Genomic DNA, 14258 nt, shown 5'->3' with positions numbered 1-14258 from the left:
CGTGAAAGTTTACTAATCGAATCGATAGTTTCAATCGATATTAGCGTATCCCAGTTAAGAAACTGTACCCGAGATGATAAATTTGGGGATGAAGAACAAGACCGGAGAAGATATGTCGTTCCCTTGCACCTGGATCCTGAACACCAATGTACAAGTGGACAATAGAACTTAGCCTAGTTGAAATTAAAGACATTTTTTAACTTCAGGGAAGTATCAACAATTCAAAAATACATTGTATGTAATGAATATAATCTTTCATAACCAACATACAGATTTGTGTCAATATTAACAAACATTATTTTACTATTCCATTTAAACAATAATGACAGTTCCCAAAATTAAATAGATTTAAAAATGCATTCTGTCATAAAAGTAAATTTTTAGAGGACAATACTCTGAGCTTGAAAAGGTAAAAAAAATTACAATATTAGAAATTGAGGTGTTTGCCAAACTAATAATGACAAAAAATTAAACTATAAGAAATTGAGGTTACTGCTAAACTAATAAAAAAAAAATTAAACAAAAAGTTAACTTATGCTAGTATAATGTTATTTTTACATCTTACTGGAAATAAAATTAAACTTTCAAACTCATCTTACAGCAAACGGCTTTAGATTTACAAATTAAAAATTTTCATTGGAAAGTACATGGTCTTAAAATTAAAATCTACAACTTCAAGTCCCTACATCGACAATCAAACAAAATGTGCAACTTAGCCAGATTGTTAATTGTTTTCCAAAGGGTTAAAGGGTTAAATACACACTTTAAAAGCATTCTATTCTCAAGAATAATGAAAGACTCAGGCATTTTAAAAGTATTTGTGATATTTGTTCATTTGTTTTGTGCCAAAAGTTTCTTATATTCAGGTATGAGCGAGTCTTGCATGTTTGGTGAGGCGCTAGTGAGCATCTCTGCTAGGTAGACAGGCAGCAGACAAGGCACGTTGTTAGTTACAAACTCACTCAGAGGCACAGTCAGGTTTGGGACTTTGTTGATCTCCATGAAGCAGTGTGTCGCCATACTCACCGAAGACCTTCAAAACATCACAATCCTTTATTGGACAATTAACAGCAAGGATTGTGTTTACTTTGGTTCTGTTGAGTTAAGGTCGAAACAAAAAATCAAACCCGTATTACTTAAGACTCCAAGATGGAGAAATGCCGCAATCAGCACAAATAAAAATATCCATTTAATCCCACCTATCTTTTTGACTAATTGGTTAAAAAATTGCCCATTTTATTCCAAAACTCCTCAGTATAATCTTAAAAATATGGTGAGGGCACCAGTGAATGGCCGTTTGAACTTGAGTTTCTACTTGTATTTGACATGTAAAGATAGGCTATTAAGTTACATTGTAGGGGAATAATTTTAACGCCTTGTCCATATTCTCCTATAATTCGTAATAATAATACTTAAAATATTATGTCCAAACAGTGTTGAAATTTATCGTACATAAATCATTACACCAAGGAATGACCACATATATGACATTTTAAAATTGTATGAAGCCTCTCCTCCTTTCCATCAACACAACCCAGTTCAAGATTCTCTCTTCCAAGCTGGACACCCTACATATTATTTTTTTTACATTTCAGGATTGTTGAAAAGTTAGATTATAGTAGAGTTGATTAGTTATTAGAGTTGGTTATATTATATTAATATGATTTCTGATGAGATGAGATTTTGTGTTCACTTAATTAATTAGAAAAAAATATTGTTTTCAAAGCTTTGAAAGAAAATTTATCACCAAAACAGAAATTCTCTGGTTATACCCAAAGTTGAGATCCAGTACACCAACTATTTAAATAATTATTGGTTAAGATTGTAAACTTTACACAATTAATTGTACCTTACATTTTAACGTGATCTACATACAATTTCAAGTTTCTATCAATAACATTAATCAAAGAACCATTACAAATTGAAATTACAACCAACAATGTTTATGCAAGACCTTATAGTGGAAAGCTTGAAGATGAACTGGTTGGAACACTTAATTTTGTTTAAGTTATAAAAGGATGATTGGCAATTATTTCTTTTTGAATCAGTGATAGTCAGGCTCCAAAGTTAATTTCAATACCGTTTGTGATAGACTAGACAAAACAGAAAGCTTAGCTTAATGGTATTTTTATACGGAACATAATTTACTTCCAAAGTTCACATTAGAAATAATAGGCTCTTTTCAGAATTTTTTTCTCTTAATAGGGCATGCATTGATTAAAATATGTTGACAATTTTGTCGAGCCTCTGTAGCCCATAAAATAAAACCCCTACAAACACAGTTTATATTCTTTCTCTCTAATTTTTATTTATAATTTCTTTTATCTTTTATTTACAGCAAATAAACTAACAAACTCACGAAATCTTTATGATATGGCATTTGCTTCAATCAACTGTATTGTGGAAATATTTAAAAAATCACCATTTTCATAAATCGTTAGAAAATTGGTTTATTTTGAAAGTCTGTATTTTGTCCATTATTTACGCTATATGCCTGGTGTTGGGCTTAAACTGTCACAAAATTATCCTCCTTTAATTAAATAAAGTAATATTTTTATTTTTAGTAAAACTATCCTTTTGCAAAATAGAGTGATACACCGTAGTAATGGTCAAATCCATATATAATTTTTGAAATTTCAATAACAAGTGGCGCGCCATGGTACCTCAAGGTGGAAAACATGGATTTTATGTTATGGGCCCAATACTAACAACATATCCAAGAATCAAAACTACCAGACCTTTTGCACAGCAACCCCACATTTTCTGACACATTTACTGGACTATGATGGTGACCTTAACTCGGTGATTTTACTCTACAGTACGGTACCTAACATAAATTAGGCCAGGCGCACACAGGCGATTTTGAGTTGCGCAACAGTTGCCCGACTAATCGGGGGACTGTTGCGCAACTCTCTCGGAGACTCTGAAGTCTAGCGACAGTTGAGCTGGAGTGCGCACACAGGCAACTTTTTAGTCGCGGATCTAGTCTTGAGACGTGTTGGAAATACATTCATTACAGCGTTCCGAATGGATTTCAATGATACAGCCGTAGTATGTGCTTTGTTGCTGAAGTTTCGCGCGCGAAAGAAAAAGAGAAGATACTGGGTTCATCCCATATATAGTGAGCGACTTGTGAAAGGACAGTTTTAATGACTTTAAATATAGTCGGCCTCTTCTCAACTTCATCAATTAATTGTTCGACATCCTCATCACGCACACTCATACTTGTAATTTTCTAAAAACTTCACACAAGAGAGCAAACACTACTTTGACAGTTCTGGCCACGAGTAGTTGAACTCCTGGGGTGAGACTGAGCGACACAGCGACTATTTAGTTGCATGTGTGCGCATCTACACTTGTTTCAATGGACACCAAACCTGGAGCGACAGTCCCGCAACAATTGAGTCGCAGAGCAGTCGCTGGCAAATTGGGTCCGGGAACATCGGTTGCAACAGTTGCGCGACTGTCCCCAGACTGTTTCCTTCGTGTGCGCACTCCAATTTAAAACAATGTTGAACATTTTAGTCGGGCAACTGTTGCGCGACTCAAAATCGCCTGTGTGCGCCTGGCCTTAAAGATGAAAATTTAATGTTCATTTCCTTTACAAAGTAAGACACTTATAACAAAATGTATTTTTCAAAAGCAAGTAAAAAGAGATTTTGATGATTTAAAGAACTATTCATTTCAGTTTTATTTAATACTTACAAAATAGATGGAAGTACAACTCCTCCTCCAGCAATAATCAGCCGTTGGTACGACACACTCTTGGCTGGGGTGGTGAACAACATGGCCTTTAATCCTTTAAATGCTCCTTCGGCAGATCCATTAACCTTTGTTCGCCATCTAAGTAATTGATTAAACAAAGCTTAATAGTCTGTGAGACTGTTAGTATTAAGACCAGTTATTTACCAGGTAGGATTTAGCACAAGTGTCTCATAAAAACACAAAATATTTTATAGGAAAAAATCAAGTTAACAAAAATCCAGCATGACTATGAAATGCCACATTAGATATGTGAACCTCATATTTTCAGATAACAGAGCATAACAGTATAACTGGAAAGAAATATAAGAGGAAAGAGAAGGGTTGGAAGACTACAAAGACATCTTAAAAGGGGACAGAATCTGACACATAGGAATTCTGAACACAGTTATGTCTTGTTCTTTGTGAAAATCGGTAGATATTTAAATAACTAAATAAATTATGGATTCTGTTGGTAATACATACAATATTTTCAAATGGAAGATCCATGTATTAAACTAAAATGTATTTAGAGGGACTGACTATTTAGATATAAAAATCGTATGTATGTGCTGAGCTTTAATCAGGGAAAACCGTGGTTATAATCTAATAGAATTCTTTCCTTTTTTGCTATTCTTACAAACAAATAAAAAAAAAGTTTTTGTAATGATACTACTTGTTGTTTCAAGTTGTTTGCATTTTTTTACGTTTTAAGCGTCTTTTTACCATTTTTACATATTTTTTTAGCAAATTTCCCATATAGGGAATAAGCTATTTATTACCGTAGTACTTTTGGTAAGACCTGGACCCGGGACCGATTTACTTTCTCGTTTTGAGGTTCCTAGAGGCCAAAAACACAATCCGTTCAAATTCATATATAAATCTCAGTTAGCACGATAACCCAAGCAAAAATGATCCGATTTTGATGAAATTTGGTATAAATGTGTAAACCTATATTTATTCGCACAAGTTCGCGAACCAGCATGATTGGACTATGGGAACGGGGGTTTATGAGGGGTTTCATGGGGTAAAAACTGATTTTTCCCAATTTTGACCCAAAAAACATAAAATTTTGCAATTTATTTCCAAACCATTTTGTAGAGCTTAAAACAAATAATTTAGTATAATGAAGCCTTGTTATGCACCTAATGGTTACGGAGAAAATTCAAAAAGAATGTAAATTCAAAATTCCCATGTTATTTTTATGGAGAATAAGTCAACTGTTGTAGTTTGCTTGTTTATGAACACACTTTGATCGAATTTGGAAAATGCATTTATTTCTCATTAAACTATTAACCTTATACAAAAAAACCCACCTTTTTACCCTCCCTGTTGCAGCAAACCTAAGTACTCGTTAAACTATTTCTATTTAAATAGGGAATAAATGCGATATTTTTAAGGAGACATTTTAGTGTAAATCCAATCAGGCAATTGGAAATTCGCTCAGTCTGCAGGTTTGCTGCAGCGAGGGTATTTTAATATGGCGTTGTGGGTAATGAAATTGTTCAGAATTTCATGAGGAACCATATTGACATATTGAAACATTAGTTTTTAAAAATTAATAAAAATAAAGGAGCTAATCAGATGATCCCGGCATTAAGTCACAAGGTGTTTGGTCGTAAATTTTCATGTCTTTTTTTGTTATTGTTTAATTGTACTAAAAATTAGAGATACAAATATATAAGGGGAAAAAATTTATTTTGAATATTAAGCGAGATATGGAGCTTATAAAAAAATATATTATAAAAAATATATTATAAAAAATTAAATTTAATTTCTTTTTTTGATTTTTAATTTTAAATAGCTAGTGATTATTATCTTATTTTTCCACACCTGAATGCAAATTTTGGTGAGAATCGCATTACCTATTCTCCCTGTGAACTGGTACCAAAGATGAAAAATTTACTACTTTCAAGCTCCATATCTCGCTTACTATTCAAAATAAATAATTTTGTCTTATATATTTGTATCTCTAATTTTTAGTACAATTGAACAATAACAAAAAATAAGACATCAAATTTTTGACCAAACACCCTTAAGTCAACCTGCCTCCCACCAGGTCTGAGTATGAGACCAAACACCATTGTTCTACAGTCCGAGCTTATCTCATTTTGGGCTCGGACTTGACTCGTGAACTCACCAAGTTTATCCTCGAAAGCCGAGACTATATGTAATTGGACTCATGAACGAAACTTTTAAAACCATGTTTTATCCCTGCACTAATTGTGTGGAGTCCACCAGTTTCTTCCGCAGCTTATAAAGTCTCGAGCTTGTGAACCCAATTTTTTAAGCCGCGGCGCAAATACCAGTTATTTCCGGATTCTGGGCTCGGACTTCGATAAACCTGAGCTCGTAAACCGCCTCATAGTGACACACTAGCCATTGTAAAAACACACTACCTGTAGGCTGACTCTGCTAACTCTTGGGCCAAGTCACCAGGTGGAAATGAGGGAAGCCGACCACTGCTCAGGGGATTGCCCCATTCAAACTTCTCTTCTTCCTATAACATTATTTACAAGAGTTAAACTTAATGTAATAAAGCTCATTTGCTGAAATAACATAAACAGTACAGCTATCAAAAAAGGATTTTACTCTTACCAACAACTCAGCTACATTGTTTGCAACTCAGTTTACTGGTTTACTAGCAAACAGAAAATTGAAGTGATACTAACATTTGTTTTGGTATTTTATTGTTAATTTCGACAATTTCAAATTTTTAAGATTCAAAATTCAATTTCCACTCAAAATAAGCTAAAATTACATTTTTAAGCCTGTTAGTGCATTAAAAGCTCTTTGGTGAATTGCGTTATAACTTCTTGCGATTGCAGCCACATAGGTGATCATATCTTTCGATCACTTCAAAATTTATAATGATTTCCCACGATCACAGCAACATCCAAAATGATTTTCCACAAGCTTGGCAATGTCCGTTATATGTGATAGTTTCCCTCAATCGTTATTTTAGACTAAGCAAAACGAGAAAAAATTGTGATTTCGGGCAGATTTTTTGGCTACTATTTAAACATTTAACCTTTACTAAATATTTCCTGGTTATTTTTATAATTCATGTACAATTCAGGAATTTTTTCTCGGTCATCAAAATTCACTTAGAATTCCCGTTTTTTTTTTTTTGTTTTTTTCATGTCGGCTGGTTAAGATAATTTTAGCTCCTTGTCGAGCATAGCCCTAAAATTTGGCAAAAACCAAATTAAGTTTATATTTACAAGTGGGTTTTGCAATAAAGGATCGATTGCACATGGCGAGTTTACAAGCTACTAGCCGGAGGATAAAAATCGGTCTTATCAGTGAGTACATCATACAACTCCCTATGAAATTATCAAGTCTTATTATACTTGTCGTTTGTGTACTGTGATTACACTTGAATAGTTTTACTATGTAGTTAGCTCAAAATACTTTGAGTGGGTTGATGTAAAGTTTTACGACAAATTTAACTGTATACAGAGCTTTTTAAAAGTAGCTATCATTTCATTTCATTACTGCGATAAGCGCACTAAGCTAGTTTATGAGCTGAGAGTAAAAAAGCTGGCTAGTAGCCTGTACACTCACCCTACGTAATGTCTTAGAAACTTTTGTCAATAATAGAGAGTCGGTACAAATCAAGTCAACATCACTCGCCTTGGGGGAGAGGGTAGGGGACAAATGATCTTGGTATTGCAAGCTGTATTATCCATAGAAGTATTTCTTTGATTTTTCAAGTATCTGAGATGCACCATAAAGTCAAGAAGAAGAATATAACTAAAAAAAACTTATAGACACAGTCTACTGAAACAAAACATGGTAACATTACACCTGATTTTAACTCAATCATTAAATTAAAATACCCCCGCCGCAGCAAACCTGCAGACTAAGCGAATTTCCATTTGACTGATTGGGTTTACACTGAAATGTCTACTTAAAAATATAACATTTATTCCCGATTTAAATAGAATTAGTTTAACAAGTACTTAGGTTTGCTGCATCAGGGAGGGTAAAACTGTTTTTTTTGTAAAATGTTAATAGTTAGTAAGAAATAAAAACATTTTCCAAATTTGATCAAAATATATTCATAAACAAGCAAACTACAACAGTTTACTCATTCTCCATAAGAATAACATGGGAATTTTAAATTTACAATTTTTTTGAATTTTCTCCGTTACCACTAGGCGCATAATAACGCTTCAATATACTAAATTATTTGTTTTTTGAAGCTCTACAAAATGGTTTGGAAATTAATTGCTAAATTTTATGTTTTTTGGGTCAAAATTGGGAAAAACCTATTTTTACCCCATAAAACCCCCCCCCCCCCCCCCGTAAACACCCGTTCCCATGGTCCGATCATGCTGGATCGCGAACTCGTTCGAATAGACGTAGGTTTACACGTTTGTACCAAATTTCATCAAAATCGGATCATTTTTGCTCGAGTTATCGTGCTGACGGACACATATATATATATATATATATATTAATAAATAATACACCATAGTACCCTTAGCTTAGTAGAAGGGTAATATGGTGTATTATTTATTAATATTAATTACAGTAGCCCTAAACGTGAACAATATCAAATACAATATATATATATATATATATATATGAATTTGAACGGATGGTGTTTTTGGCCTCTAGGGACCTCAAAACGAAAAAAAAAATCGGTCCCGCGTCCAGGTCTTACCATGAGTACTACGGTAATAGCTTATTCCCTATATGGGAAATTCGCTAAAAGGAACACTAATTTTCTAACACTACAACTAGTTTTTCAGGGTACTGTAAGACCATGTCTGTGGACAGATGTTTATTATTACCAACCTTGGGCACTTGCATGCGAAGGGGGCCAGAAGTTACTATAGCCACTAATGAGAAAAACTAAATTTTTAAAATTCACTATGCTAAAACCTCTTGGATGAATCGGATTCTGAAGACCTCCAGGATTTTTGCGTATGACACCTGCGATCTTCACCTACCTACTAAATTTGGCGAGGCCTCATATCGAAAAAGATATGTAGTTATGTGTGAAGCAGTGAGTGCGGAGGAACAATTGATTGTCACTCTTCGTATTTTGGCAAATAGCAGGACGAACAAAGACTTGAAGTAAAGTGCTAGGGATGTTAGAAATACCAATGTATGAATACCATTGATCAGTGTTTGGTGAGCTATGCAAAAATAAATAATATATAAATATTTGTTTGTTCATAGGCAGCGTTTTCCACACATGTTTTCTTTCTAGGAAATAAAATATTAAATTTAAAATACTAAATTATTAGTTTTTTTTTTTTATAAAAATTACGTTAAATTAAGTTTAAAAAGCCAAAATAAACTTTTACTGTAGTTCTTCACGGCATTTGTATGAGTGATGTAAACCTAATCTATGTCCTTCCTACCTAAATCGGCTGAAGTCTCTTCCAACCTAACCCTGCCTGGTTGACTGTTCAAAACGTAGCGCATAGAGTTTCACCATCAGATTTCAGGGCAAACGTTGAGTTGTCAACCACACTTTACTAAAGAGTTATAATATGAATTTACAATGGAACCTTGATAACAAGACCCTCGACAACAAGTCCCCCTTTATAACCAGTGTCATTTTCAAACTCCCTAGAATTTATTTTACCCTTTAATTACATGTTATTGCAAATCTCGATAAGAAGTCAACCTTGATAACCAGTCTTATTTGATAATCCCCTTGAGAGTCTTGTTATCAAGGTTCTACTGATTAATCAATAGCAGGTTGTCTCTTGTACTTACAGGCACATATTTTCCACAGGCCACCATTCTCTCAATGAAGGAGGTGTGGAGAACCCAGCGGCCTCCAGCCAGGCAACACAGCAGCTTTTCACTACGCACAGGCTTGTCTACAATCAGATGTGTGGTCTCCATGTCAAACCCTGCAACTTCACTGACTGTCTCACCCAAATCTCGCAGTCTCTCCTCACACAACTCCTTCTCCTGGATCACACATAGTCAGTGATAACAGTCATGTACAACAAGTAAAAAAAAATATGTCCTGTCTGTTGTTTTGTATTTCCAGGAATACAGGCCAAAAGGGCACCAAAACCCTCAACCAAATATTACAGAGCAGCCAAAATTCTTGGAAAATTTGTCCTCTTTTCAGGGCAGCAAAACCTAGTTTTCCCGGTCGCCAAATATACCTTTTTAGTAGGGGACTAAGGATTCCTGATATTTTCAAGTCAGGCTTGCATTGGCCCAAGGTATCAGTTCAGGCCGAAAATGATTATCTTGGGTCAAGTAGAGCCAAAGTTTATGAAGAGTTGCGATCAAAATTTTATGATTTTGCCGCGATTGCGGGTGATGTTCACGGTTTTGCCAGATCAAGGGAGACAAAGACATCACAGGGACTGTAGGAGATGTTCAGAATCAACCTACGAAGATGTTCACTATTTTTACATGACCGCAGAGGATGTACACCATTTTGCTGGATCTTCGATAGACATTCACGATTTCAAAATGACTGCGGAAGATGTACTCAATTTCACTGTGACTGGAGACATTGTTCTTGTTATCACTCAACAAAGACGGTATACATGATTTTGTCATGACAACAGACAATGCAATGTTTTAACAATAATGTTTTTATAAGCTAACAGAGTGTTTTGAACGTTATGCAGACAAATACAGTATGTCGTCCCCATTGAAATTTTGAAATTCACACACAACTGCCAGAATTCCTGGTCTATGGCCACCCTGTTACAAACCAAGGAAAACTTTCTCTTTTAAGACAACATAAACATAACAACATAAAAAAAAATAACATAACATATAAAAACATATTAACATGATATTAACAAGTAAAAAAAATTAAACCTCCAAACTAATAGTACAGATATTCGACACTATGAATGAGGTATACTAGGCAGGTTGAACAACATAAATTAAAGTTATTTGAGAAGAAATGTAGTTTCATTGGCATACAATTCTTATTTAATTTACCCAAAATTATAATAGAGGAAATAGTTATGTTTAAAAAAAGATTAAAAAATATCTCCCTTAAATTATATTTGTATTCTTTGGATGAATTTTGGAATATAAGAGATATATAATCAATTATAATTTAAAAAGATGATTTAATTTAATTTAACACATTAGTTAAATAATAGCACAGAGCTTAAACCTATTCATTTCCGCACGGCATAATGTAAGTAAATGTAAGTGGAGTGTTAAACAGTGGTGTTATTTGTTAAGATTAATTTAATTAAAGTTTGTTTAGTCTTCTTGAGCTTAACATTTTTTTGGTAAAGATTAGTGATGGGTCGGTACCACTTCTTCAATGTCGGTTCCGGTACCGGTTCCTAACCAAAATCAATTCTCGGTTCCGGTGGCATCGGTACCTCGTTTTTAATTAGGCTACTTAAGTGTTATATTTTCAAAACAAAATATCCCAATTACAATTTAAAAACTGATTATTTTTCACCAGTGTAGGTTGGTTAAATATTAAGAGATTAAGAAAATTAAACCAAGGCATATTTGTACAAACAAAACTTTGACAACCAAACACATTCAAATCAAAACAATATATACCGTACCAGAAGTCAGTGGCGGCTCTAGGACATTTTCAAGGAGGGGGATACCGGGGGGCTTGGGGGGTGTGGAGCACCCATGGGTTTTGTAGAAAGTATAATAACATTTAACACATTTCAAATTACAGTCGACATGAAAATGGTACATAAATTATGAATAAAACCAAGGTTTTTTGAAGTGTGGGATTAAGTCACTTTAGTTTGGGAACACGTTGCCGGCAACAGTCAAAATAATTCGGGATTGCAGGATTATGTTGACTACGAAGTGAAAAAACTATGGTATTGATTGTATTTGGATTGAGGTGGCTAGGTGTTTGATTGATTATTTATTTTCAGAAGTGTGTCGAAAATTATGTGTGCTTAAAAATTACACTGATCATTGAGGATTTCAGACGTGTTGATTTGGTGTTGCTATACATACAAAATTGTTTAATTATATCAAACTTGTTACTTTGTGGGCCTTTATGTACAATTTTGAGGTCTTGATATATGGTAGAATATGAATGGGTGTTGTTTATTAGGTGTTTGGCGTATTAGGCCAGTATCGATTTTCATCACCAGATACTCAATGGATGTGGAATTTTATGCTCTACAGTTCCTTTATGATGGATTTTTCTGCAGGCTGGACGGTTAATTGACGTTTTAGCAAAAACTAAAAAATAACCCTAAATTTCAAGGGTTTTGTGGTCCCAGGTCAGAAACTCACCTGGTAAAATGGGGTTATTTTTTAAACTTCAAATCCTTTTACTTCTATATAAGACAAAAGGATTATAACGGTTTCCAGCTTTCTGTGAATTATTTCTGGGCAAAAACCAATCTTTACTGGCCTATATGTGGATTGGTTTGTATTGGAGCTTTTGGGAAGGTGTTCCTTGTAATGGACTTTGAAATCGGTGATATATAAACTCAAATGTGCTACCTGCACAAAATATATCGGTCAAACGGGCCGAATTTCAAAATCACAACTTATTATACAAATTATAAATTTTAAAAATTTATTTTTCAAAAATTGGGATGCATAGCGCCTTTTACAACTTTATACTGATTACAAAACAGTTTTATTTTTTTAAATCGGATGAAAAATAAATGAGTAATTAGTAGGAGTAATTTGGCCCTGACAGTGCTGCTATCTATTGTACATACACTATTTTTTTACATCCCCAGCAACTCAAGATTGGATTCCATTTCCAGTCAATGTCTTTTTTTAACTACAATTAATTAATAAGTACTTACTTCAACATTAGAGAAGACAAACCTCCTAGGTTTACTTGTTGCTGATGAAGACATATTCATCATCTGGAAAGAAACAAACAAAATTAGTCACTTCTGCCATAGTAAAACATTATATATGAATTCGGAATTTGTTGAATTTGGTAATTTTATGATGTTTATAAAAGTGGAATAAAAACGTCAAATTGACAAATTTATTTAAGATGTGTCAATTTCCGATACCGCTGATACTTGGCATGGACACAGTGGTATGGAAGTCTATGCCAATACCAATACACGACAAGCCTGCAAAGATTGCACAGTCAAAGAATTACTGCTTTTGCCACAATTATGCATGCAAAGACGCTTAGATGATGATGTCTAAGCAGCCCCAGGAGATGATCAGAATTTAAACAATGATGTTTCCGTTACCGCGTGAAACAATGACAATATCTACATAACCTTGGGAAATCATCAGAATTTTGCCGCAATCAGGGAATACTGTGATGAGGGAGATGTTAATGATTTTGCCGTGATCACGGGAGATGATAATGTCCACATTTTTAAATAAGTTTTTTTTTTAATTTTCTCGGACACTAAACTATTGAGCGTACAACAATGCTTCAATATACTACATCAAATGTTTGTTTAAGCTCTATAGGTGGAATGTAGTCTAAACATTGAAACAGTAATATCCCTGCCGCAGCAAACCTGCAAACTAAGCGAATTCTAATCAGCCTGATTGGATTTTTACTAGAATATTTCCATAAACAAGACATAATTATTCCCTATTTAAAAAAATCATTAGATTTAATGAGTACAACAGTTTTCTGCTATGAGGAAGAAACATGTTTAAAAAAAAAAAAAAATAATAAAGGATGAAATAAACAAAATTGCCAAATTTGTTCAAAATATATCCATAAATAAAAAGTACAACGGTTTTCTTTATCTCTGTTGTGACATTTAATTTTATACACAATGCTTAAAAACAGGATGAAATATAATCTATATAAATAAAATTAGAGTTTTGTCTGTACATTGCTTAGAATCATAAATACTCGTATTTAGTTTATTTTTACGTTTTATACATTAAAGAAGCCGAAACAAGTCTCATCTAAATTTCTGTCTGTTTGTCTGTCTGTAACACTCAAGATGGCATTTTACATAATCTTCTCCAGGAAAACAAGAGTACCAATCAAGATCCAAGTCATTTTAATGTATTCACTGGATTGGCGAGAGTGTCTTTAACCATTAAAATATGGCCTCAATACTTTGTAAATAAAATTACGGACGTTCAAAAATGCAGTTTTGTGCGATTTTTGTCAAGTTTTCGTCCAATTTGTTATCACATAATCATCTATCAAATAACGAACAACTGTTCGGATCAAGATTATTTTTTCTAGCTGCCACTGATATGTTTACAAATGTTATTTACAAATACCGCAACCATTTCCGATCACGTTTTGAAGGCAAATCCCATCCAAGTGAGATTAAAAAAGTTTTTCTTACATAAAGGATTTAATTAATCGCAAGTGGAATAATATAGTGTAACCGTAAATTAAATTAAATAACTAGGCATCATCCAGGTCAGGAACCAGAGATTCTTTGTGTATAAAATTGTTCTGGAGTTTTGATAACCAGAAGGAAGACATTGAATCAGTGTTGTATACGGCTGGGAAACTTCAATTTGTTAAAGATCGTCGCCAAAAGCTTAGAAACAAGGTTCCACTCATTGACGGCGCTTCAACGGCGGTTGTGTAAAGTGTAAAGTAAAAAATC

General features: G+C 33.8%; 1 protein-coding gene across 1 annotated transcript; it reads right to left on the bottom strand.

Moving 5' to 3' along the window:
* Positions 1-296: 296 nt before the first annotated feature.
* Positions 297-12576, bottom strand: LOC129004953 (DNA topoisomerase 2-binding protein 1-A-like). Its single transcript, XM_054433679.1, has 5 exons — positions 12504-12576; positions 9481-9681; positions 6141-6241; positions 3706-3843; positions 297-1033 (listed from the first exon to the last, which is right to left on the bottom strand). The coding sequence occupies exons 1-5, from the start codon at positions 12564-12566 to the stop codon at positions 832-834; spliced, it is 705 nt and encodes a 234-aa protein (XP_054289654.1). The 5' UTR covers positions 12567-12576; the 3' UTR covers positions 297-831.
* Between the last annotated feature and the right edge of the window lie 1682 nt (positions 12577-14258).

This window comes from Macrosteles quadrilineatus, unplaced genomic scaffold, assembly GCF_028750875.1.
Source record: "Macrosteles quadrilineatus isolate MER2022 unplaced genomic scaffold, UCM_ALF_1.0 Scaffold_13__1_contigs__length_4303367, whole genome shotgun sequence".
Classification (NCBI taxonomy): Eukaryota; Metazoa; Arthropoda; class Insecta; order Hemiptera; family Cicadellidae; genus Macrosteles; species Macrosteles quadrilineatus.
Note: the sequence above shows the minus strand (reverse complement) of the source record. Positions and strands in the feature narration are given on the sequence as shown.